Source organism: Dipteris shenzhenensis, chromosome 11 (genome assembly GCF_047967505.1).
Source record: "Dipteris shenzhenensis isolate YYH24624 ecotype China chromosome 11, Dip_SZ_1.0, whole genome shotgun sequence".
Taxonomy (NCBI): Eukaryota; Viridiplantae; Streptophyta; class Polypodiopsida; order Gleicheniales; family Dipteridaceae; genus Dipteris; species Dipteris shenzhenensis.
In genome coordinates, this window is record NC_141606.1 from 19,564,785 (window position 1) to 19,591,795 (window position 27,011).

At 43.4% G+C, this 27,011-nt stretch overlaps 1 protein-coding gene across 2 annotated transcripts in view; it reads right to left on the minus strand.

Annotated features, from left to right (window-relative positions):
• Positions 1-27,011, minus strand: part of TRN1 (transportin 1) — an 87,358-nt gene that overhangs the window by 16,747 nt on the left and 43,600 nt on the right. The window contains exons 16-25 of one of the 2 annotated variants that reach the window (XM_087381030.1): positions 17,638-17,712; positions 14,596-14,667; positions 14,264-14,374; positions 13,989-14,072; positions 13,796-13,903; positions 12,954-13,055; positions 12,731-12,793; positions 12,521-12,592; positions 12,309-12,380; positions 12,086-12,210 (exon numbers count right to left, since the gene is read on the minus strand). In XM_087381030.1, the coding sequence (XP_087237156.1) occupies positions 12,086-12,210; positions 12,309-12,380; positions 12,521-12,592; positions 12,731-12,793; positions 12,954-13,055; positions 13,796-13,903; positions 13,989-14,072; positions 14,264-14,374; positions 14,596-14,667; positions 17,638-17,712 (884 nt within the window). Of the gene's footprint in view, positions 1-12,085; positions 12,211-12,308; positions 12,381-12,520; positions 12,596-12,730; positions 12,794-12,953; positions 13,056-13,795; positions 13,904-13,988; positions 14,073-14,263; positions 14,375-14,595; positions 14,668-17,637; positions 17,713-27,011 lie in introns of both variants that reach the window. The other variant, XM_087381029.1, reaches the window with a different exon arrangement.

Sequence of the window (27,011 nt, forward strand, 5' to 3'; positions counted from 1 at the left end):
TACCCCTCTCTACATCGAGACGCACATACCCCATTTGGCAGAAGTTAAAACAGCCACAGCAGAAAACTGGTCTTTCCGCATGGACACAGACAAAAGGGAATATTATGAAGAGGCTGTAGATACATTGCTCAAGAACACATGCATGCTAGATTGGAATAGAATGAGGGAAGCATTATTCTCTACTGCACAAACAGTTTTGGGGCAGAGAAAAAATAAGAGAACATGTACAAAAGGGCTACCATGTAATCGGTGGTTCGATAAAGAATGTAAGAGCACCAGACTGAAGATAAAACATATGCCAAATGGGAGTGAACGTAGAGAAGCTGAAAGGCTCTTTCATGCCCTTAACCGGAGGAAGAGAAGGAAATACTTGGTAGATAAAGAATGGGAAGATCCCATAGAGTTTGCAAAGAACCCGAAAGGCACTTGGAGGAAAACAAAGGGAAGAAAAAAGGATGTTCTGGGAGATTTTCCAGTAGAGGAAATGCTTCAATATGTGAAGCAATTATAAATGCACCCAAATGCCCCACCTATGGTTGTTGAGAGGTTCTTCTACAACGGTCCAGACATTTTCACTATAGATGTTGTAAATGAAGGTCTTAAAAAAATGACCAATGGGAAAGCACCAGACACTCTACATTTTCATATTGAGATGATCAAAAGTGGACAAAGGATTATACAAGAGGGTGCTTAGCCCACTTGCTTAATGATGCAATTAAACATGGTTTCCCACCAGACTGGCAAGATAATTGGATAAAACCCATCTTTAAAGGGGGAGATCGCAGTCAACTCACGAATTACAGGACTATCATGGTAGGATCCATTATGGCAAAGCTCTTCAGCACAATTATCGAAAATGAGCTGAGTCTATGGGCCGAGCTGAATAGAAAAAGAGCCATTGGACAGGCCGGCTTCAGGAAGAACCACAGTACAGCTGATCATTTGATTACTTTGAGGGTACTAATGGAAGAAAGCAGGCTAAGAGGACAGCCCCTTTTTTGCTGCTTTATTGATTTTACAAAAGCATTTGACACTGTCCGCAGGAACCATTTGTGGTAAAGATTGGTGCATTTAGAAGTGCCTAATCATCTGAGAATGGCAATCTTCAGAATGTATGAGAAAGTAGCATGCCAACTAAAAGGGAATAATGGGCTGTCAGCCACATTTTATAGTAACATGGGAGTCAAACAAGGCTGCCCATTATCCCCAACATTGTTTGGTCTATGCATAGACAAGCTGGAAGAGTTAATTCATATGATGCTAGAGGGAGAGCAGCCAACGAGTCCCCAAATATGTGGATATACCATTCTACTATTGCTTTATGCAGATGATGTGGTCTTCTTCTCTTACACAGCAGAGAATATGCAGCGGATGATGCACACCCTCCATAAATTTTGCATGGAGAGTGGTCTAACAGTTAATGTCAATAAGACCAAAATGATGGTAATAAAGAAAATACAGCCAGCCAACATCCCAAGCATTATGTGTGATAAGAAGGAGATCGAGAGGGTGCAAACTTTCAAATACTTGGGGATAGATGTACCATCTAACCATAGATGGGGAGATTGTGTTCAGAGGAGGATTGATGCAGGATGGGGTAAGTACTACCGCTTTGAAAATGACTGCAGAAACAATGACACCACGATATGGGATATTAGGCGTGAGCTATTTGATGCGTATGTCATTCAAACAGTGCTTTACGGTGTGGAGGTATGAGCATCAAAATGGAATGACATTGAGAAATTGCAGAAGTCATTTCTCAAAAGGCATTTAGGAATTAAGTCCACCACACCATACTCAATCATGCTTCTTGAAACTGGTTGCAGACCCATCGAGCTGAGAGCACTGGAAAGAGTCTTCAAATATATAAAGAGGATTCAAGATATGCAAGCACATAGGCTACCAAAGAGAGAATGGGAGGCAAGCAAGAGACCTCAAAAAACAAACAAGAGCAAGATGCTATCATCTGGATGGGGGTATGACATTAAAGGCTGGTTCCAAAGATGGGAAGTTGCTTCTTACCTAGATGCAATGCCAAGGGAAGAGGAGAAAAGGACATTTTCTACAGCCCTTTTAGAAGCACTACACAGTAAATGGCAATCAGCGAAGAAAAGGACCAAATATGAATATTATTGTGAGAATATCAACCCCAACTATTGGACCACATACTCTCAGAAAGAGAACAAAGCACACAAATATATATGCACACCTATCTCTCTCAGGGCAAGAAGAAGCATCGCAATCATCCGAACTCGATCACACTCCCTAGAAGTGGAGAAGGAGTATCAAGGGAACAAAGACTCTACCAGCTATGCAACTTAGATGAAGTGGAAAATGAGGCACATGTTCTTTTGACATGTCCGCGATATGAGCATCTAAGAGAAGATTTCAGCAATGTCACGCAGCATCACAACAGTTTGGAGAGCTTGCTTTCCCATCCTCACCTCGCAGCCTTGGGCAATTACATTACCAAGGTCCTTGCATACCGTGACCAATGTATTACACAGGTAGCAACATGCTAGCTGTCCACTCCACCCTTCTTCAAAGAAGGAGACTTTTTGTAACATTCCATTGGGTCCCATGGGTCGATTTCAGGCCCCCAGAGGACGATAATATTAGTTTCTTTCTTTCTTTCTTTCTTTCTTTCTCTCTGCACATGTATACTGTATCTCCCCCCTCTGCCCCATTTTTGGTGCCCCCCCCTTCTTCTTCTTTGTATCATCTGGAGGTAGACACATATTTTTTGTATCAGGACTAGACACATAGTCCTTCATAACCTCTTTTTTGTAGAAACGGTTGGTTGGCCCGTTTTGAGACCACCACCGTTATGCTCATTGTATCAGTTATCTTTAGCCTCATAGACCTTCACGGTCTCCCGAAGACTTTAATAAACTTTCTTTCTCTCTCTCTCTCTCTCTCTCTCTCTCTCTCTCTCTCTCTCTCACACGTCCGAGCAGCCACACACAAAGAGCAATCTACCTTCGTTGGGGCTTCAGTAGATAATGTTGCTTTCTAAACATACCAGGGTAATCTCTTTTCAGGACCGATTTTCAAAATGCGACCCCCTGCATGCCCATTTGAGCACGAGATATGCCCCACTAGCTAAACTTGAGCGTCAATGCTTCCACTCCTATTTTAGAATACCAGAACCAAGTCTCTCCTATTGACTGATTGGTCCATCCGATGGGGATGTACTGTAGTCCAAACTTATCGGAGACTTCAGGTTTTGCTGGGGCATTTGTATGAGCAGATAACACCTACATTCAAACATTAGGTGTTGCATGTTATTCGCTCATTAAGTGTCTAGGAGCAGTCTTCACGGCACCAGTTTTCAGGATGATACATGCGGTTAGGACACGGCTTACAGAAGATCTTTCCAAGCACACTTCCAAGACCCTTTGCCGAAAGGATGGCTATTTAACACACTAGTGAGGCCAACAGCTGTGTATACTACACCCTTCTAAGGGAGGGATCACTCAGCAACCGACTGTAAGAGATTTGAGAGAATACAAGTGACCATGGGATCGCAAATGTTTCGGAGTAGGCCTTCCATTCCTCATCAGCTACTACAAGCAAAGCTTGCCATGACACCGTTTCAGTTTGATGCTATCTTTCATATCTCCATAGGGTTTGGATCTTGCCTAGCAAGAGACTCCCTCTCTCTTTCTCTCTCTCAAATCTCATAGAGTGAACGGTCTTCCAAAGACTTTAATAAACCCTCTCTCTCTCTCTCTCTCTCTCTCTCTCTCTCTCTCTCTCTCTCTCCCCCGTTAACTCCACCTCTGTTAGCCCTCCGTCAGCCCCCGCTCCATCTACGCTAATCCTTCGCTAGCCCCCCATCATCCCCTGCTAGCCCCCCCCTAGCCTTGTGCTAGCCCTCTGCTAGCCTTGCACTAGCCCTCCGTCAACCTCCGCTCCACCCTCGCTTGTCCTCTTTCGTAGCTCGCCTTCTTTTCACACAACCCTAGGCTGGGCTAAACCCCTAGCCCAGCTTAGGAGTTAGCTTCAACACAGGGGTTTTTTTCTCAGATTGATGCAGCTCAATATGGAGTTTTCCAAGAAAGAAAGAAATTTTATTAGTGTCTTCGGAAGACCGATGGGTCTATGAGACTGAAAGAAAACCCGATACAAATCACAGTAAGGGTGGAGCTACTAAAACGAGCATCATCACCCGTGCTGAATCCTAAGTCTGATCATACATAATCAAATACATCTGGATGTAACAATGAAAAGAAAAGGATTGGATCAGAGCGGAATCCTCCGTATATCATGTCCCCCTGGCTGGTGCATAGCCGGTGATGGGACGTTGGTGCTCGTCAAGGGATGCCGTGCGTCTCAGTCTCCTGGACGAGGCTCGACGCAAGACCAAAGCCACCGTGACTCCCGTGGGACGTATCCTGAGTCTAAACAATGACGAGAGGTCCCCCACAGTGATTTGTGTGTCCCCTCGATGTCTCGTGTGTCGTGCTGATATCGGGGTCTCTGTCACATCGACGGCTAGAGACTGGACGATCAATGTCACTCAATGGAAAGAACTCTGTGATCCTGCTCTGAGAGGTGCCTGATGATGTGGCCAAGCCCCGTCGCCTGAGTAAGTACTCTCTATGTCGAACTCCCTCGTGAATGAAGGTCGCGAGGCATCTCTGATCTAGGTAGGCGAGGAATCTGGAAAGGAGCCCGGAGCCGTCTTTGAAGAGGCAATGGTAGCGACCTCGGATCTCGTAGTACACTGGGCACCTGAAAATAAAATGCTCCTCCGACTCAACCTCCTGACAGTCGCACAATATGCATAAGCGATGCTCCCTAGGAATCCCCTCTCCTCTGCCGCTCTCTATGCAAAGGTGGTGCGATGATACCCGAAACTGTCCGATGGAGATATATAAACGATGATACCCGAAACTGTCCGATGATAAGCGTAGTGAGTGAGGCATATGAAGCTCAGTGTACCCCGGTGGTGTGATGAATCCCTCCTCCGAAATGCGAAGACAGTAATCTCTGTAGAAACTCAGCTTCACTGGAAGCTCCCTCGGCTCCAACCAGGTCCTAAAGGTGTGTAGCTGCAAGAGATCCTCTCAGTGACCTGGTTGGTATGTGGCCCAATCGGGATGGTAGGTGGGAGTACCGGAGGGGCATCTAAACTGTACTGCAAAGGAGGTATCCTATCGATGTGGAACCCTAGTCCCACAAACCATCTGTGAGTCCATGCATACCAGCATCGCTCGTCTCCCTCTGCTGCCAACCTTCGGAGTGAAAGCACTGTCTCTCTAGCCAAGCCAGTGAGAATCGGGCTGGAGAAGATGACCCCCAAGTAAGTGTATAAGGATACGATCTCAACTAGTGACCCACCCAAAGTAAAAGTAAACTACTTCCGTTGCATGTTTGCTCGAGAGGTGTTAAAGATCATGACCTTGGTCTTGCCAAGGTTGACCCCCAAATCATGGGATAAACAAAAAGCCTGCAGTGCATCCAGGTGTCGCTGGAGCCCCTCGGGTAAGGACGACAAGAGTGCCACGTCATCTGCATAAAGAAGAATCCTGATGATGATCCCGACAAGTGAGCAACCGGTCCCTCCAAACGTCCCCATGAAAGTCTCAAGCTCATCGATGTAGAGGCCAAATAGGGTCGGTGATAAGGGACAACCCTGTTTGTCCCCTATGGTACTCAGGATCTCATCTGTCCAACCTGCGCCTATACGAACTCGGCCTGAGACTCTCTCATACAGTGTCATGACTGACCAGATGATCTCTTGATCAAATCCTAGTGTCTGTAGGCGTGTGATAAAACGAGCTCGAGGTACTGTGTCAAAGGCTTTGCGGAAATCCACAAAGCAACAGTATACCCTCTCCTTCCGTGATCTGGCCTCCTCAATGATACTCTTGAGTGTGAGTATGTGATCCATAGTCCCATGGTCTCGCCTGAAACCGGCATGACCCTCTGCTCTGAGCCCTCTCATCTCTGCGAACAGGCTGACCGATGCATCCAATACAGCTGCATAGATCTTGGACATCACATGTCCAATCATGATAGTCTTGTAGTTACTCTGGTCCATGGGATCCCCTACCTTGTGGATGGGGGTGATGGGGTTGAGTGTCCAAGTGCGGGGGAAGCCAAGGCAAACAGCGTCATTGAATAGCTTTGCTAGAATCGGGGCTAACGTGTCAATCCCATATGCGATAAACTCAGTGCATAGCCCCTCGTGATCCGTTGTTCGTCTCTACCCCAACCAGCAAGCCTTCGTACTCCTCCATTGCAGCAACACCTAGCCCCTATGCATTGACATTCAAAAGAAGGATTGGATCGGACCCACAAGAACAAATCTACTAGAGAGCTCAAGCTTATTGTTGCAGCTCTTGGAAGAAAAGTGAAGGAGATGGAGAGCAAGGACAAGCAAGAGATTATTGCAGAGGTTATGGAAAAATGCAACACATCCCCACCAACACCAACACTCGTTTCTACGGTCAAAGAGATGATCAAGACTCAGGTGGCTATTGTGGCCAGCAATAAAATTAATAAAGCAGATGTCTATGCAGAAGTTAAAGAGCAGGAAGCAGTAGTACATAACAAGAAGATACTATACATTGGGGGGTTGCCCAAAGATTGTTGTGGCAGCTCTAGTGAGGATGTAGCTCTCACAGAGATGAGAAAATAATATGCCTCAAGAAGAATATACCTCAAATTGAATGGAATGAAAACCACATTAGCTACATCGCTCAAAAGGGAACACAAATGCCGGTTTATTTCAATGAAAGGATAGAGAGAGTCAATATCCTTCGACAGACAAATAAGCTGAAGGGTACAAAGATATCGACATCTAAGGACCTCACTCCGACTCAACTCAAACAAAGGAGTAGTGAACTCACCAAAGTCAAGGACGCACGTAAAGCTGGAAAATGGGCAGTATATCGAGATGGAATAGCATTAATCGGAGATTTCAAATCTAATCCTAAAGACCCTCAGTCTTAACTGATGTAATGAAGGCCTTCCTAATATAGGACTACAACTTAGAATTGTGCTTTAATAAGCTCGAGCTGTAATAAGCTCGAGCTGAGTTGCCATGTGCGCTCCTCAACCCTCTTTGGTTTATCCAGATGATGTAAGGACTCATGTTTTGCACTTTGTCCCATAACCCCATGAGGCTTTCTGCACACATTAATAGATCTCTCTCTCTCTCTCTCTCTCTCTCTCTCTCTCTCTCTCTCTCTCTCTCTCTCTCTCTCTCTCTCTCTCTATCTATCTATCTATCTATCTATCTATGTGCTTGTATGAGTTTTTTCCCTTTTGATGTTTTCCGCACTTTATCCCATAGGCCCGCAAGGCCTTCAGCCGACATTAATCTCTCCAGGTTGATGCTATCTCTCCACGTTGATGCCATCTTTCACACAGTGACTTTCATCCACAAAGTGTGGGACTTATCCGATTGGAGACTTCCAAGGTTGGCCCTAGAGTCATTCAGACGACTCACAGAGAGCAGGACAGACACATGGTATGCACACATATCTACATGGCTTGCCAGGCACGGTATCCAAATGGATAGGCTTCCCTCCTTTCAGTACAGCATGGATGCACCTCCTGAGTCAATCCCGCAAGATAAGATCAACCGTATCATACAGTTAGACCTCCTCCAGCTTCACACATCCCGGACTTGGGGGGAGGACCAGGAGCTCCCCACCAAGACCCAGTTTTAACGCGACCACTTCCTGAGAGTATCACAGGGGGGATTCATTATTAGACCCCAGTATCTCGAGATAGAGGAGTATCTCATGCACTGAGGATTGCCATTGGTTTGATGCAGGTTTCATCCCATCAGCTGAGGATTGAGGCAAGGAGAGCAGCAGGTATACCTAGAGAGCAACGGGTCTGCATGCTATGTACGCTGGGGTCGGTTGAGACAGAGGAGCATTTTCTTTGTGTTTGCCCAGCCTACTACGAGATTCGAGGGCGCTACCACTGTCTCTACCTAGAGGGGAGTGGCTTTGGTCCTTTGTCACGACTGATCCTTTTCCATGACCAGGTCTGTATCGGGCTTTATCTAATGGAGATGCAGCGACACAGGGAGGCGCTTCTACGACAGATCGAAGAGCAGCAAGGGATGGTCAAACCACTACAGGACATAGAGGGTGACCGGGCACAGCGGCACATCACAGACTTCAATACAGTTGAGTCAGCCCCCGGACACAGTGGAGTGGAGGAAGAGGAGCTAGGCGATATGAGAGCAGTCTGGATGAGGGGCCGAAACAGTACCACCGAGAGAGGGGCCCACTTCGGGTTTCAGAGTGATTTTTTATGGCTACAGATGCCTAGTTTATGATCTTCGTGATGACAATGCCATAGTTCTCACTGGCACTTTGCAAAAGGGGCTTTATCACCTTGATCATCACTCAGCTGCACTTTCTATTGAAGCATTTGGAATTTCAGATTCACAACTTGCTGAAACTCATCTTTGGCATGAGAGAATGGGTCATCTGAATTATAGAGCTCTTGCAAAGCTACATTCACACCAGATGGCAAATGATGTACCTCAAACTCACAAAGTTGCCAAACATGTGTGTGAGGGTTGTCTTTTGGGTAAGATGCATCGGTTTCCTTTTCAAAAGAATTGTCCAAAACTCTCACAAAGGAAATTGCAGCTAGTACACAGTGATGTCTGTGCCCCAATGAGGACAAAGGCCATTGGGGGGTATAAGTATTTCATGACTCTCATTGATGATTTCACAAGATATTGCTGGATATATCCTTTAAAAGCCAAATCTAAAGTTTTCTTATGCTTTCAGAGGTGGTTGAATATGGTTGAGAAGGAATCAGGATGCAAGCTTGTCACCCTCAACACAGATAGGGGGGGAGAGTATATGTCAAAGGAGTTTGATGCATTTCTCTCTTCACGGGGCATTATTCACTCATGTACTACTCCTTACACTCCTCAACAAAAATCCTGTTTCTGAAAGGAAAAACAGGTCCACAATGGAGATGGCCAGATGCATGCTTAAGGCCAAGTCTTTGCCCAATAAATTTTGGCTTGATGCAGTGATGTGTGCCAACTATGTGCTGAATAGATCACCTACACAGGCATTGAAGACTGTTACACCTTATGAAGCATGGAAAGCACTTTCACACATGAGAGTTTTTGGGTCTCTTGCATATGTTCATGTACCATCTCAGCTGAGACATAAACTTGATGATAAGGCAATCAAATGCATATCTATTGGTTACAGCTAAGAGAGCAGAGGGTATTGGTTATATCAACCAAATACTGGGAAGATTATTGTCAGTAGAGATGTTATCTTTGCTGAACATTCAGCTTCTCCTCTTATGGACTGCAAATCTAAGCCAGATGTTGACATGTTTGATGCATTTGAATCTTGGTTACCTCTGCCATCCTCAGAAGAGGACTTTGACCAGCAACATGAGCCTCCTGCAGGCCCTCCACCAAGCAATAATCAGCCACTACCCCATGCTGATTTGCAGGTTTCTCTTCCAGCCCAAAATGATCCCACTATTCATGACGCAGTCATTGAAGAAAGAGATGTCAATAGACAGATGAGGCAAGTTCCCAGATGGGTTCTTGATACATTGAGGGACAGCAAACAAGATCAGCCTTTTGCTGCCCGGACAAGATCAGGGAATAGACAAATGCATGGTCACTTTCTTGAATTTGCACTCCTTGCTACAGCTTGCAATGAAGAGCCCTTGTGCCATAAAGATGCTTTTGACAGCAAAGAGTGGATGGATGCAATGAGAGCTGAGTTACAATCTATTGCCAAAAATGACACATGGGAATTAGTAGATCTTCCTCCCATGCCATTGGTACCCCGTGGGTCTACAAATTAAAAAGGAAATCTGATGGCAGCATAGATCGATACAAAGCTCGTCTTGTTGCAAAAGGGTATGCCCAACAACAAGGCATTGACTTTGAGGAGACCTTTGCTACCACATCCCGCATTACTACCATTAGATGTGTCATTGCCATTGCAGCCCATCATCATTGGCATGTGCACCAACTTGACATCAAGACCGCTTTTCTTCATGGGGATCTGCAGGAAGAAGTATATGTCACCAAACCTCCTGGCTTTGAGGTTGTTAATTCTAAAAATAAGGTATGCCGGCTTAGAAAAGCCCTTTATGGTTTGAAGCAGGCACCCAAGGCATGCTATGCCGAAATTCATGCACACTTACTATCCCTTGGTTTTCTAAATAGCCCCACAGAACCCACTCTTTATGTCCGTGGGAGTGGATCTGATTTTTTAGTGCTGATTTTATATGTGGATGATATGCTCATCACGGGCCTAGATACTCAGCAAATTGCAGCTTTCAAGGCTGATTTGCAGCAGATTTTTGACATGTCAGACATGGGACAGCTCCATTATTATTTGGGCATTCAGTTTGCTCATGTTGAGGGGGGTATCATGATGTCTCAGTCCAAGTATATTGGACAGCTCCTTGATCGTTTTCAGTTCGAGGATTGCTCTACTCCAATGGACCCTGGCTTCAAATTCTCAGCTCATGATGGGAGCCCACCATGTAATATCACTCTTTATCAGCAGGCTATTGGATGCCTTATTTATTTATGTCACACCAGACCTGACTTACACTATGCAGTATCTCAACTCAGCAGATTCATGCACATGCCCAATTCACAGCATTGGCAGGCAGTGAAAAGAGTCTTCAGATATCTCAGAGGCACTCAGGATTTAGCCCTCTTCTATGGTGATCAGGGTTCATTTACCATGCATGCTTACACGGATAGTGACTGGGCAAGATGTTCCGACACCAGAGTGTCACATACTGGCAATTGTTTTTTGCTTGGCAATTCATGTCTCTCTTGGCTCAGCAAGAAGCAACCAACAGTTGCCACATCTAGCTGTGAGGCTGAGTACAGGGTAGCTTTCACTGCTACAGTAGAGTGTGTCTGGCTTCGACAGTTACTTACAGATCTTGGTATTCGCCAGACATCCTCCACTATGGTCTACACTGACAGCCAGAGTGCTTTGGCCATTGCGCGTAACCCAGTGTTTCATGCGCGTACCAAGCATATTGAAGTTCACTATCATTATGTTTGGGAGCGGTTGTCAACAGGAGACATAGAGTTGTCCTATCTTCCCACAGAGGACAACATAGCAGATCTGTTTACAAAGGCACTTCCACATCCCGAGTTCAAAGTCTTCCGCGAGGCTTTACACTTGGTTCCCTTTGTTACATGATCTAACATACCTTGTACATTCATAGGTGGCTATATCCTTTTGGATGAACGTGTGCCACCAGGATCAGAAAATACCAGGTATTCTGAGACGTTTCCAGAATACTTCAGCCCATACCATCGAGGGGGGTTTGTAGGCCATCTCCTAGTTCTAGTGATGCCCTATAGGCCCTGGTATGTGCCTTGTAGGCATTGGTATAGGCACTTAGTTTATTGTGTGCCTTTAATGCCACATAGGACACTTAGTCCTATGTGACACCTAGGACACTTAGTCCTAAATCTAGGTACAAGTACTATGTACTTTGTTTTTCACACACTACTCAAGATTGACGTGACGGCCGTGACTCTTCGACTCTTTGTACCTTGCACTCTCTTTTCATTCAACGATCCTACAAGACGAGGGGTCACTCTAGACATAGCCCAGAGAGTCCAAAGAGCGAGGAGACCGCACCCCTCACTGCAATGCGAGACAACTCGACAAACGCAGATACGAGACATTTTCGCAGCCCACCAGAGAGCCATTAGACTAGTACTCAGCAAGGGTCCTAGCGTACCCTTTGCTTCAGCCCACTAAGGCTTGTATGAGTTTGCTTTTCTGTGCACTTTGTCCCATAGGCCCGTGAGGTCTCCCGTGGACGTTAATCTCTCTCTCTCTCTCTCTCTCTCTCTCTCTCTCTCGCATGCGCATGCGCATGCACACATGTTTGTGCAGGGGTATGTATGTGCATGTGGGGATTCAAATTTCATACAATTGTGTGTGTGTGCTATAGGTATGAGATGTTGCAATAGACGTTGAGTAGGAGAGAATGTGAGAGTGCAACAGCCAAGCATGCGTGCATGTGTGTATTGGGGGGTGGGAGAGGACCTCCCTAATGTAGCCAAGATGTCACTTACTGGCGAAGTGCACGACACCACGGTTGTATAAAATGTCCCATGTGTGGAGCTACTTGTTCAGGGCAGACCCATGCAAGTCTACCAAGTGTGATGGCACTATTCTCGAGCAGAGACTTATTAAGTCCCTGCAAAAATATTATCAATGCCATTAAGCCTGGAGCACATCCTGACCAGTAGTCTGATAGATACTTGAATATTTCAAACACAAACGACAGTTACTTACCTCTGTATTTGACAGGATTGGAACTAGATAACTGATAACATTCATCACAATAGGTGAAATTTCTTGCCGTACCTGGGACTCAAATTTTGGTAAGTTTCAAGAAAACTTCAATGAAAACAACAAACATATATATATGATCTAGTTGAATAGAGTCCCTCCATACAACCAAGTGTGAGAATTTTTATTAGGGTTTATGATAAGTAATAATGCACCTTAACAGCAACCTCTCCAATGGCCCAGCACGCATTGTTTGCAACAGATACGTTTTCCTTCACTTCTGAACCCTGCTGTGCTTCCATGTTCCAGAAAAACACCATTTAGAAGAAATTGATTTTGACTGCAACATCTTGCATCCTGCCTGGATCAACGTCATCAATTTTATAATGCAAAAGCCACTAAGGGGTACGAAGGATCAACATTACCAGCTGTTTAACAGCAAGAGTTAAGAAATCTGCTAAATGTGGCTGCAAATGAACAGCACAAGCCTGGAAGGCATGACAAAAACATTGCTTACAGAAGATTCCAAAGTACAGTCAAACGACCAGACTTGCTACCCACCATACAAAAAAAAGAAAAGAAAAATATCAGAGCATGTGCGTGCATGAGTGTGTATGCATGTATGTGTGTGAGGGTGCATATATGAACCTTTGCAAGGTCACCCAAAAGAGCAAGGGCACTCTGCCGGACGTCAGGGGCTTCATCATTGCAGCATTGAAGCAAGAGATCTTTGAGATCACTTCGCCCGACCTGGAAAGGTCAGATCGATTACATGACTATAACCAGGTACTTCAAAACTTAACAATTCCAATTGAACTGGTGTGCCATGAGGTCTAGTAAAAACAGTAGTCTTTCACTCACAAACTGCCCACATTCACATTTGAGAATGTCACATGAATGGAATAGACCATTCTGGAATACCCCCATCTTCTAGACTACTTTGCAGCGATTTGAGCATATGCGTGAACTAACATTCAATTTCAGCACAAATGGTTATATTGCTGTACCCTATTGTACAGTCATAGAGACACTGCAGCTGGCGACAGATTGGGAAAGAAGCAAGCTTAGACAATACAGTCCCCCCAGTGAAGCCCTTCGTACCTTCCAAATTTCTTGAATTACAAAGTATGTAGAACCATTGTTTCTATATCCTGTGCAAGCCACTATAGGTGTTCTTCTTGGTGAGGCTATTAAACACGATAACTAAAAGCCACTAGACTGCTGAATGATCAGTTTGAGATGCCACAACAGGTTCACGATTTGATATTGCACATATTCTTTGTTTCTAAGTTACAAATTCACCTTGAGCTTGATTCTATGAGCTCTCTACAAATTAAATACTATGGTCCGTACTTTCAGAGTCTTATATCTTGCCATATCACATCAAATATTGAGACTGCTGATTCAAAACAAAAAGCAGACATTGTTGCAGCTACTATGTAACACAAAAACGCAATAAATAAGAAACCATCAACAGCAGACAGACTTACCAGACTTTCAATACTACTGCCAAGACCCTCTGCAAGGCCTGAAAGGAGGTCCAAAGAACACACTATGAATTCCTTATCGTAATTGACCCCAGCCCTTCCAGGATCAGCCTGCACAAAGAAGTCGCAAAAATCCTTACAATTGGGCAAACCTGACATTAGCTAGCTAATGGTAAGTCATTCTTAAGACCATTACCTTAGCAATTTCTTGTGTCCTGATAAGATTGATACACCTGACAAAGACAGGCTCTGCATACTGTGCAAAGCCCGGACCTAAAGCCTGCCATCAACATCAGACCGCAATATTACAGATGCAAATCTCATACCTTGCATTGATAATGAATGGCGGTGCAAGTTCAAGTCCACACTTCCTTCAAATTTTCCATACAGACTATTGAATTATGTCTCTACTCCACCAACAAGACCATTAATAGTATATCAATTGGGATAGGTATGCATCAATAGACTAACCTGCGCTATGGACGTGAAGCATTCCAACAGAGGGAATAGATCTCTGTCAGAATCACGAAGCTGTTGCCACTTCTCAATCAAGGGCGGCATTAAGATTCCAAGATGTTTAGCCTGCACAAATTCCACATAGGTTCTGGAAAATGTAAAATTCAGGCCTGCAACACCAAAACTATGAAAACATTTTCTATGCTATTTCAGTGATTGTAGCCATACACCATGAAAACTACCGCTATGCTGTTACAAGTAGATACATTCAAAACTTAAGGAGCAGACTTCCACCATAATCTTCACATAAAAAGGAGACAATTAACAAGACATAATGACTGCAGTACCTCATTAAGCTCTGCACCAACTGCATCTGCAAGTGTTCCAATAGCATCATACAATATACGAAGGTTTCTCCGCTGCCATAAAAATGCAAGCAATCTCACAGCTGTTCGGACCCTTCCACCCACCAAAAAACCTCAACTGGAACATTGTGTACCATGCGTAAGATATGTTTCTTCTGTTCACAATTTGCGTTACATCATTTTCTAATCTAAGCGATCGGGTTGTCCAATGTGGCACAGAAACACCTATTAGTTAGGCTTTGAAAAGTTAAGGCTGTATGCAAAATATCATAAGTAGTCTTCTCTCTGTTCTGGTACATTAAGAAGATGTTTATTGTTGGCCATTATTAGAATTTTCCAAAGGCCTCGTCCTTAGTCTTCAAGAAATATATTCAAACCTTTCTATGCTAGACATCAAGATTCAATCAGTGTCATGAAGTAGAAAGAATCACCCAATGTTTCCGTATTCATCTTCTGGTAGAGATCTGTGTGTAGAGGAGACTGCGCTCTACTCGCCTCAAGCAAAAATGGTTGCCAGTGCTGCTTGCCCATGATACAAGCTTCACATACATCTGGTTAGTCTATTAATATAGGTAGGTCTGCCACCATCCAATCTTTTCAGCGTCTCTCTTAATGCAATAAGGCTTAGATGACCAAAACTTTCATGCCATAGCTTACTTGTGTCCAAATCAGCATGAACAATGTAAGCTGAAAGTTCATAAATATTGTTGTGTCGTGTGCCCTTCCAACGACTGCCACTGGCATCCAAGTTTCTTGCACCATTCTTATCAAACAGAACTTTGAGATCGCAATCGGTGATAGACATAACAAACAGCAAGTTCCTTTTAATGTCTAGCACATATAGGATGTCCAACAACTTCTTAGCGCCTCCACTAGATATAAAGAAACAATACATGTGCTTTTTGCTTTTTGGTTGGGCTTTTTGCATTATTTCAATGTCATTCCCTACAGGTTGTAGGGAGGTGTACCAATCTTTGTGACTCGCCATGTGTGAAGGAAGCTCCACTATCGATCATTCAAGAGAACCAGATATCAAATAGAAACAAGACCTAAGCTGGTTCCTAATGATGAGGTAAGTACACACAATCAAGGTGTGTCTACACAGCCCTCGAAGCAAGGTGCTTGTGGATATCAAAGAGTGCAAAAAAGCGCCACTAAACGATAAGGCTAAGTGGGAAATACTTGACAGTCAGGATTGTACGGCCATATAGCAGCTCAAAATAAACATAATAAATTCAATAGGGCTTACAGAACCCTGTTACCCTACCTGCTGTTTTCAGCCAAAAAGCAAGCTATAGAAGCTGAAAATAGATTTCTGTCAAGATCCATCAACAGGAAAACATATTCTAACGATGGAATTGTCTTGAATGCAGCTCTTTGATTATTGTTTTACACAGGTCAACCCTCTTGGAGGTTGTCTTCTATGTTGCCGTGTGGTGCTTTGATTATTGCACTACTATATGTACAGATGCTAGCACAGATGTGTAAATTGCGCACAAGTATGTCATGATCTATTAGCATGTAGCCTGTTAGAGGCCGCTTCAAATTTTCATGTCATTCACCCTTTTATCTTTTGTTCATCAACGATGCCAATTCTATCACCAACCTCTCCATTTGATGCTGTGTGTGCTCATGTTGCCAAAGCCTATTTTTACAAGTCCCTTTACACAAGTGCTATCATTGAAGGATTTTGTCAATACCAGCTTCTTCAAGTTGCCACCCACGTGTGCTACTCACATCATCTGTGTACATCTTCACTGACTTGAATTGCCCTTTCATGCACTATGCTCAAGAACAAGTACAAGCATAGGATATACATCTACAATATTGCTCTACTTCCGGATATCTTTACTAAGGCACTCTTCGGGGAACGTTTTCAAATCCTTCATTCAGCGTTGGTATTACTTCCTGACTCCCCATATAACACATCAAGGGAGGAAAAAATTTAGATGATGTGTCACATGTAACCCCAAAGGGGGGAATGTTAGATATAACTATTTTGGTGTTCCATGTGAACACATATCTAAATATTTCTTATTTCTAGAATGTTCTAGAAAGTTCCAGAAGTTCCCGGAATATTCTAGAAGCTTCAAGACAGTTACTAGAACTTTACAAAGATATTTTCAATGTAATATTAGATATTTTGTATGTAGAATCTTCTAGCACTTGTAAAGATATTTTGTAGAATATCGATCTATCTAGATCTATCTATGAAGATATCTTGTAACATCTCTCCCTATAAATAAGGGAGATGTCACATCCAGTCTAATAACTCAGACCTCTATAGAACTTGTGTCTCTTCCATTGTACCTTAGTTTGCTGCAATACAATCTTCATTCTTGTACCTCCCTTCCATCTCCCTCTCCTACCTTGCTTCTTACACTTCCTTCCTTTCTCTACTTCCTTCTCCTTCAACCCTAACATTGTTTTTGAGAAGCACTGGCTGTGCCAAGAGCTTCCAAGGCTTCGTGCCACCAGCTTTCCCAAGAGGGCTCTGCTCTGCATCTCTGGATCAAAGACGTCAAAAACCCCCTTGGGCTTGAGGCAAGATCACAGTCTGCCATGCCACCTCGGCTTGGGTGTTCCGAGTGCCATCTGAACCTACCAAGAGGAAGTTGCGCATCAGGGGCTTGAGCTGCCCCATACAACTGCTGTAAAAGCACCAGCAAGAGGCTATGTACCAAGCAATGGTAAGGAGTGCCAGGTTCGCCACTTGGCCCCTGCCTGCTAATGAGAGTTTGGCTGAGCTCCAGTAAAGAATCTTGCGCTATCAGAAAACTTTAGATGCCCATGCTCGATTATCTCCATCTTGTAGACATGTGTGGCTTCATCTTTTCTACACTCAAAGGAACTACAACGTGTGGAGAGAACCAACCAATGTGCACAAAGATGCATTGGTCACAGTTACAGAACAAGCACAAATATTGACTATTGCTAAAGGCTCTGAAATGTCTCTCAAATGTCCCAAAAAAACTCTTCCATTCTAGAACTCTAGCATATTTTAAAATATTTGGACAGTCGCACCTGATATTTGCCAAATGCATACATGAGATGCTGCAAGATCACGTCCAATCTTGGTGCCAACTCTTCTGCGGCTTCCTAAAATTAAATCAATAAAAGAGCTTAAAACAGTCAGCATGTCTTTAAGACTCAATCTTACTAATGAGCAAAGAACATACCTGTTGGCAATTATCTTATATATCAAACTGAGGGGAAACAAAACAGATCATACATGTTTAGTGTTTGAAAACAATCATTTTCTCAATTATTTTGTATCGACTCGCCCACTTAAGTCATGTTTATAGGAAGTTATCCAAATAATTAAAAAGAATTGAGTACTTCTCAAATTATATATATGACGAGGCTTAGCCAGAATGAAAATTCTACAGCTAAACTTTTTCCAGATCCGGAAATATTCGTTCAAATTCAATGTTGATACAATTAAAAGCTATATTTTTTTCGAATTCCAAAAAGAAGTTTGCATTGGATATAATTCTTTAAATTTCAAGAAACGTCTTTCCAACTTTTTAAAAATACACAATTTCATTGGTACATTTGAAGATTCCATCACAAAGCGAACGGAAAGCACGCTAGAGAACCTCTAATTTGTAGGGGGGTGATGTGTGGACTATACATTCACAACAAAAGGCGTACATCATCTACAGACTGCATTATTCATAATTCGGGGACGACATGTGGGCTACACATTCACAACAAAAGCTTTGCCTTATCCGGTTATGCATTTAGGATTTCCTTAGCTTTTGAATGTTTGCATCATATGAATTATATTGGTGCCTCTATCTACTCCATCAGAACAGTTTTTTTTGTATTTGTTCCAAATCGTAGCCTTCTAGTACAAGATAAAACACACTTCATCAGAAAGCAAATGAAAAGCATGCTACAAACTCCAATTCATAGGGGGCATATGTGTGGCCTATACATCTACAACAAAAGCCATGCATAATCTGGCAGTATGCATTTGAGTTCCTTAGCTTTTGAATGTTCATTTCTTATGAATTATATTGTTGCCTCTATTGACTCCATCAGAGCACTTTTCTTTTTCTTTTGTTCGAATCATGGATTGCATACCTTTTGGGAGAACATTTCAAGAATCTAATGAAATCTCACGTGGGGGAGGGGGAGAGCTTTAAAAAAATAAAGGGAGGAGGGGGAGGGATATTAAAAAGGGAGGGCATTAAAGATGAAAGGACATCCCAAAGGGGGAGGGGGAGGGGGATGAGGGAGGATTTAAAATACTATTATAAGGGCAGGGCCATATAATATTACTTTATAGCTTAGTGGTAGGGTTCACGAGTGGGAAAAAGAACGTTTTGAGTTCGAATCTTTTCTTGAACATTTGGAGAAGCCCCCCTTGGGCATAATCTATGCATAAAATCAATTAAGCCATGGAGAAACATAGGTTTAAAATGCATAAATAAATTAAGCCACATAAACATAGGTTAATTAAAGCATAAATAAATTAAGCCATAGATAAACATAGGTTAATTGAGCCTCCATGCACCAAAAATAATTAATTAATGGGTTGGAATAGGAGAGGTGAAACAACCTTTTGCTCTTAAAAATTCATGTTAAGTAACCTTCCAAAAAAGGTGCAAAAAAACGTGATCCGATTCAATGCTCCAACTCCTTTAAAAAGAGTGAGCAATTGATAGCTGACTACCTTTAATATCCACAAGGTCGAAAAGGGGCCAAAAACACGTTATCCGAATCTATGTTCCAACTCCTTTGTATATGAAACAGAACGGAAGAGTAGAATAACCCGATCGGGACCACCTTTAAGAAGAAACATGGAGAAAGACCACATTTCCCCTACATCATGGCTTGCCCAATAAGAATAACCATATTGGGGAGGGAAATGCATAAACTCACCATTGCAAGCATCGTTGTCTCTCATTCTAGAGCTACGTGGAATTTTGTGTCAACTAGGGCACTGAATGCATAGGTACTTGCAAGCAAATGAAGGAGACCGCTTACTAGATGAGTAACATTTTCTTGCTTGAAGAGGGTCACTTTACCTCCAATGGATCAGATCCTACCCTATAAGACTTTAAATGGTTTATCCCAATTTTGCAAGCCTCACCAATCTGCACTTGTGGAGAAAGCAAAACGAGAGTCCAATCTATCATGCTGCCAATATAGTGCAATAAGCAGAAGATGGACACTCTTAAGCACTTGGGTACAGTCTCCAATAGACTACTAACCGGCATTTGGCACTACAAACCAATGCAAACATTGCTATAGTAGTCGTTTGTTGCCATGCTACCTAATTTTCAAATGTGATAAGAGACTCACAAGGCTATATTCCACGTGTGAAACATCCCACCATACTGAAAGAGAGCTATCTCATACACATATGGATGAGGGCCATGAATGCTCACCTCACAAAACGTCAAGATTTGAGAGAACAGTTGCTAAAAATCGCACTCTTATGGAGATGGATAGATGCATGCTTACTAGTAAGAAGTTGCCTCACAAGTTTTGGCTTGAAGGCATCTCGTGTCCAATTATGTTTTGAATCGGGCTCCCACAAAGGCTTTGAAGACAATCACTTCCTATGAGGCATGGCATGGGCGAAAGCCTTCAGTGGCTCATTTCAGAGTTTTTGGTTGTGTTGCATATCCCAAGTGCCTGTGGAGTTTCGACATAAGTTGTCAGATAAGGCACGTAAGTGTAATTTTGTTGGGTATAGTGCACAAAGCAAAGGCTATCGTCTCTACAATTTTGCTTCTCCCAAGATTTTTGTGAGTAGAGATGTTATTTTTGTAGAGAATTCAGCAAATACACATGCTGAATTTACTATTCCATCTTCTTCAGATGATGTTTTTGAGGGGATGCTTCCTATAGCTTTTGGTTCCCCAGCTCAGGCTCATGCTGAAAATCAGAATTTACAGCAACCTCCTCTTGATCCACATGCCGCGATTCAGCCACATGCTGATTTTGTACCTCCACAGGGTGTGGATGAAGTTATCAAGCAAGAGATTCAAGAGATACATGCAGCCAAAACAGTTCCAAATTGGTTGCTACAAACTCTCAGGGAGAGTAGGCTTGGGACACCTTTGCCTGGCAGAACTCAAAGTGCAGTAAGGCACGCAGGGAGGGCTCTTTCTGTTGAGATAGCTTATGCAGATACTCTTCTTGATGAAGAAGAACCTCACTCTTTTGAAGAATCCAAGGATAATGTGCATTGGATGCATGCCATGCATAATGAATTGCAGTCTATTGAGAAAAAATAGACTTGGGATGTTGTGGATTTGCCACCAGGGAAGCATGCCATTGGTACCAAATGGGTTTTCAAAGTGAAAAGGAAGCCAGATGGGTCCATTGATAGGTGCAAGGCATGGTTGGTTGCCAAAGGCTACGCACAGAACAAGGGGCACAGAACAAGGGCATAGATTATAAGGAGACTTTTGCTCCTACATCCCAGATGACCACCATAAGGTCAGTTATTGCCATGGCTGCAAATTTTGTTTTTATGTCCAACTGATGGAATGTCCATCAATTGGACATAAAACAGCTTTCCTTAATGGGGACTTGCAGGAAGAGGTTTATGTCAAACAACCTCCTAGATTTGAACTTTTTGGCAATGCAATTCAAGTTTGCAAGCTGGATAAAGCTTTATATGGGTTGAAACAAGCCCCACGTGCATGGTATGCCATGATTGATGCCTTCATGGCAGGTAAGGGGTTACATTACAGTCCCGCGGAAAGCACCCTCTACATCAAGAAGGATGGGGGGGATATTTTGGTCATCATTCTTTATGTAGATGGCATGCTGCTCACAGGGTCAAATGAGGAAATAATTGCAGATTTCAACCTGAGTTGAAAGCTGAATTTGATATGACAGATTTGGGCATGTTAAATTTCTATTTGGGGATCCAGTTCATACAAGACAAGCGTGGCATCGTTATGTGTCATTCCAAGTATGTGCAAAAGCTCTTAGATAGGTTCAACCTGCATGATTGTAAGCCTATAGCCACTCCCATGGAACCGGGGCTGAAGCTTACTATGTATGATGCAGGTGAATCAGTGGATGTCACACTTTATAGTAAGACTGTTGGATGCCTCATTTATTTGGGCAATACAAGGCCCAATATTCAATATGCAGTATCTCAAGTGAGCATGTATATGCACAGCCCAAAGACAACACATTGGCACGTTATAAAACGCATCTTCCGTTATTTGCAAGGCACAAAGTCTTATGGCTTGAGGTTTCCCAGGGGGGGTAACTTGCAGATGCATGCTTATAGTGATTCAGATTGGGCTAGAGACTATGATACCAAGCAGTCCACTAGTGGTAATTGTTTCTTTTTGGGCAAAGCTTGCATTTCTTGGCTGAGCAAGAAACAATCTACAGTGGCTACTTCCTCATGTGAAGCTGAGTACAGGGCAGCTTTCACAGCGACAATTGAATGTGTTTGGCTACGTTGTTTGTTTGCTGATCTGGAGGGTCCTTCTCCAATTCTCACTGATAGTCAGAGTGCTATAGCAGTGGCAAAGAATCATGTGTTTCATGCTCACACGAAGCACATTGAGGTTCATTATCATTATGTCAGAGAGAAGTTGCATGCAGGGGAGATCAGTATGATCTATGTGTCAACACATGACAATGTTGCAAACATCTTCACCAAAACACTTCCACGTGAGAAGTTTGAGGCATTTCGCAGTGCCCTAAACTTATCTCCTTTTGGTGATTGATCACTACCTTGTACACCACATTGGCACTGCAGGGGGGTGTTAGAATTATTGGTATATTCTAGGCAGTGGCCAATGTAATGTAATAGGTAGGTTAGGGGCACTTTTCCCTCATTGAGGTTTTTCTCCCTGACCACGGTCCAATCTCCAACTACGGTTAGTGGATAGGATAAGGGTTTTGTCACTTAGACAAAACCCAACTCTTTGTTGTTCTTAACTTCTTCTATTCAAACGTTTAGTTCACTCTTGCTTTCTACTCTCCCAAATCTCACATGTAGAACAAAGAGAATGTTCTTCGACATGTTTCTCCTATCGGAGAATGAGATTATTGAAGATAATGTAGGCCATCTCCTGGTGGTTCTAGTGATGCCCTATAGGCCATGGTATGTGCCTTGTAGGCATAAATATAGGCACTTGTAGTGTTAGTGCCTTTTAGGCCACATAGGACACTTAGTCCTACGTGACACCTAGGACATTAGTCCTAGGTCTAGGTACAAGTACCTTGTACTCTCTATTTTCATTATCCTAATTGACGTGACTACAGAGTCTATCGACTCTTTATACCTTGCTCTCTCTCTCTCTTTCTATTCATTGATCCTACAGTGGTATCAGAGCCATGTTAATACTTGCTTCCTGCTCCTGGACTCACACCAACTCCCTTCAGTCTACCTGCTCCTCCACCCATACAGTCCATACGACTGTACGGACCCACGTACAAACAAGTCTGCAATCAGGACCCCCGCTGTACGAAACAACCAGTACCTGCTACAACCGTACGCTCTTCTCCGTACCTATGCTTCCGTACACCACACGTCCGTACAACAGAAGTACTGTGCCATACACCTTCTGTACAGCCGTACAGTACAGCCGTACAGAAGGTATCGTAACTACTTCAGTACGTCTGTACCTAAGTTCAGTACATCATAATTGCACGTATATCGTCCGTACTATTCCGTACATCGTACCTACGATGTGCACCGTACACTGGATCTGCCCCATACAACCGTACACAACAGCTATCCGTACAGCTTATGTACAACGTACATGTTCCATACGTCACCGTACACGGCTCCGTACTGCTCTCCGTACATGCACTCCGTAGAGTCAACATATCTGTCCCGTATTGTGTTTCTGTACAGCTGTACATCGTGCATCCATACAGCCGTACATTGGATTCCATACGTCTGTTCAATACATGCGCCGTACGTTGTACTTGCTTCGAGATTTGGTTCAAGACTGTCACATTGTGCCACGCCATCACTCAAGTCAACAAAATTTGGGATTTTTGTGTTGGGAGCTCAATTTCAAATGGTGTTTGGGACAGTAACTCATACTTTTGCAGCTTCAAGCCTTGAGGCTATACATTGAGTCACATTTGCAGGACATTGAGTCACATTTTCAGACATTGAGCCTTTCTTGCAGGACATTGAGTCAAATTCGCATACATTGGGTCACATTTGCAAAAAAAAATTCAGCAAAGTTTGGGGCTTTCTTGCATTTGCCCTCTTTTTGGCCTATTTGCCCTCATTAAATTTGGCGCTTTTGCCGGATTTGCTCTTTTTGCAGTGAACATTGCCTGCCACAGTCACATTTGGGTCAGATCTGCATTTGCTCTTTTTGATTGGGTTGGAAATTTGCAAATATTTGCTGTCATTTTTGGACGGCCATCTTTTGCAGTGATAGCCTTGAGGCTTTTGGGTTTTCAGGTCTTTTTCAGGATATCACATCTGCTATGGCTGGAAACAATCAAGATCTATTTGGTGTTCTTCGTGAAGATGATAAGTTGGATGGCACCAACTAACCGATGTGGTCTTATCTCATGAAACATATTCTTGTTGCAAAGCATTTGTGGAATATTGTTTATGGGGTTGATCTGAGGCCAGCCAAAGCTAAAGTGGTTATTGCCTCTACTGCTGGTCCCTCTGCAGGGGGTACTCCTCCTGATGCCTCTTCCTCTAGCACTCCTACTGCTGCTCTTCCAAGTCAAGATGGGATGCAAAAAGATGCAAATGCACATTCATGTATTGCTTTATCATGCAAGAGAATCATTATTCCACACATCCGGTCTTGCAGGACAGCAAAGGATGCTTGGGATAAATTGGCTTCTCTCTATCAGATTCACAATGAAGCTTGTGTTGCATATTTGAGAAGGCAATTACAAGAAGTCAGCATGAATGAAGGTGACTCTATGGATGCATACCTGACAAAGGTCAAGGACCTCATGGAACAACTTGCCAACATTGATGAGGTCGTGCCAAATTCACAGCTTGTCAGTACCACATTGAATGGACTGCCAGATACATATCAAGGGTTTGCTACAACCCTTCGATTAGTGGCCATGGGTAATCCAGACCACTAGTCTTTTGATCAGCTAGTTACTTTGCTTTTGCAGGAAGAGCAAAGTCGAGCTAATAGACAAGCCATTATTCTTGATCATGCATTTGCTTCATAGTAGACAGGAAGAGGCTAGGCTTCCAAGCCTATGGGCAAGCCAAAATCTGCACATAGCAGCTGCAATTCCTCCCATGCATCTAAAAATACAGCAGATAAGTCAAAGAAGAAAAGATGCAACTATTGTCGCAAGCCTAGACATGACATTTCAAAATGCAGGAAGCGCATTGCTTCGAAGAAAAAGAAAGCAGGATTGACAGTTAATGCCTCACATGCTATTGGATCCCATGAGCCAGCAGATGCTTCACATGCACATGCTCTTCAGGATGATTGGGCATGGGCTGTCCATTGCTCATTTGATCCCTCCAAAGCTGATGCATTTTTTACTACTAATGATGCTCAGCACAGTTACGCTGAAACGCGTTTCAGAGCCCAGCCAGGCCTGAAACGCCGTTTCAGAGAAGCGCCGTTTCCTGAAACGCGTTTCAGAGTCTGAAACGTTTCAGGACCCTGAAACGGCTGGCTGAAACGTTTCAGCCAGTCTGAAACGCGTTTCAGAACCCTGAAACGTGCCGTTTCAGACAACACAGGCTGCTAGGTCTCCAAAATCACATTTTTTGTCTTTTTGCTTTTGATTTTGGTCTCCAGGCTCCTTCCACTCCTTCAGCCTCATACTCTCTCCATCCTCAAGGTTTTCCAGCCCTCCTTCAGCCCCATTCACTCCTTTCCTCTCCTTTCTCTCCTGCAGCCTGCTTCAGCCCTCCATCATCATCTACTCCCCTCCCTTGCTGACGTGGCGTTTCCCCGTTTCAGCCCTCCCAGAAATCCCGAAACGTTTCCGTTTCCGTTTCCGTTCCCCGTTTCCCCGTTTCCATTTCCCCTAACTATGATGCTCAGTCCTGGTACTTTGATAGTGGTGCTTCCAAGCATGTCACATCTTCAGACAGTTGTTTCACTCTTCTAGCTGATGCACCTCGAGGGGGGGCTGTCACATGTGCTAATAATGCTTCATATGCTGTAAAAGGAATTAGAGATGTGCAGCTCACATCTATTTCAAGTCATCCTGTCACTTTGACAAATGTTCTCTTTATGCCTGGAATTGAAGTCAACCTGATCTCAATTTTAGCAATTGCTACTTCAGGTTTCAGAGTGATTTTTGATGGCTACACATGCCTAGTTTATGATCTTCATGATGACAATGCCATAGTTCTCACTGGCACTTTGCAAAAGGGGCTTTATCACCTTGATCATCACTCAGCTGCACTTTCTATTGAAGCATTTGCTATTTCAGATTCACAGCTTGAGCTCTTGCAAAGCTACATTCACAGCAGATGGCAAATGATGTACCTCAAACTCACACAGTTTCCAGACGTGTGTGAGGGTTGTCTTTTGGGTAAGATGCATCGGTTTCCTTTTCAAAAGAATTGTCCAAAACTCTCACAAAGGAAATTGCAGCTAGTGCACAGTGATGTCTGTGGCCCAATGCGGACAAATGCCATTGGAGGGTACAAATATTTCATGACTCTCATTGATGATTTCACAAGATATTGCTGGGTATATCCTTTAAAAGCCAACTCTGAAGTTTTCTCATGCTTTCAAAGGTGGCTGAATATGGTTGAGAATGAATCAGGATGCAAGCTTGTCACCCTCAACACAGATAGGGGGGGAGAGTATATGTCAAAGGAGTTTGATGCATTTCTGTCTTCACGGGGCATTGTTCACTCCTGCACTACTCCTTTATAGAATCCTGTTTCTAAAGGAAAAACAGGTCCACAGTGGAGATGGCCAGATGCATGCTTAAGGCCAAGTCTTTGCCCAATAAATTTTGGCTTGATGCAGTGATGTGTGCCAACTATGTGCTGAATAGATCACCTACACGAGCATTGAAGACTGTTACACCTTATGAAGCATGGAAAGGCAGGAAGCCCTCACTTTCACACATGAGAGTTTTTGGGTCTCTTGCATATGTTCATGTACCATCTCAGCTGAGACATAAGCTTGATGACAAGGCAATCAAATGCATATTTATTGGTTACAGCCAGGAGAGCAGAGGGTATCGGTTATACCAACCAAATTTTGGGAAGATTATTGTCAGTAGAGATGTAATCTTTGCTGAACATTCAGCTTCTCCTCTTGTGGACTGCAAATCTAAGCCAGATGTTGACATGTTTGATGCCTTTGACTCTTGGTTACCTCTGCCTTCATCAGAGGAAGACTTTCACCAGCAACATGAGCCTCCTGCAGTCCCTCCACCAAGCAATAATCAGCCACTACCCCATGCTGATTTGCAGGTTT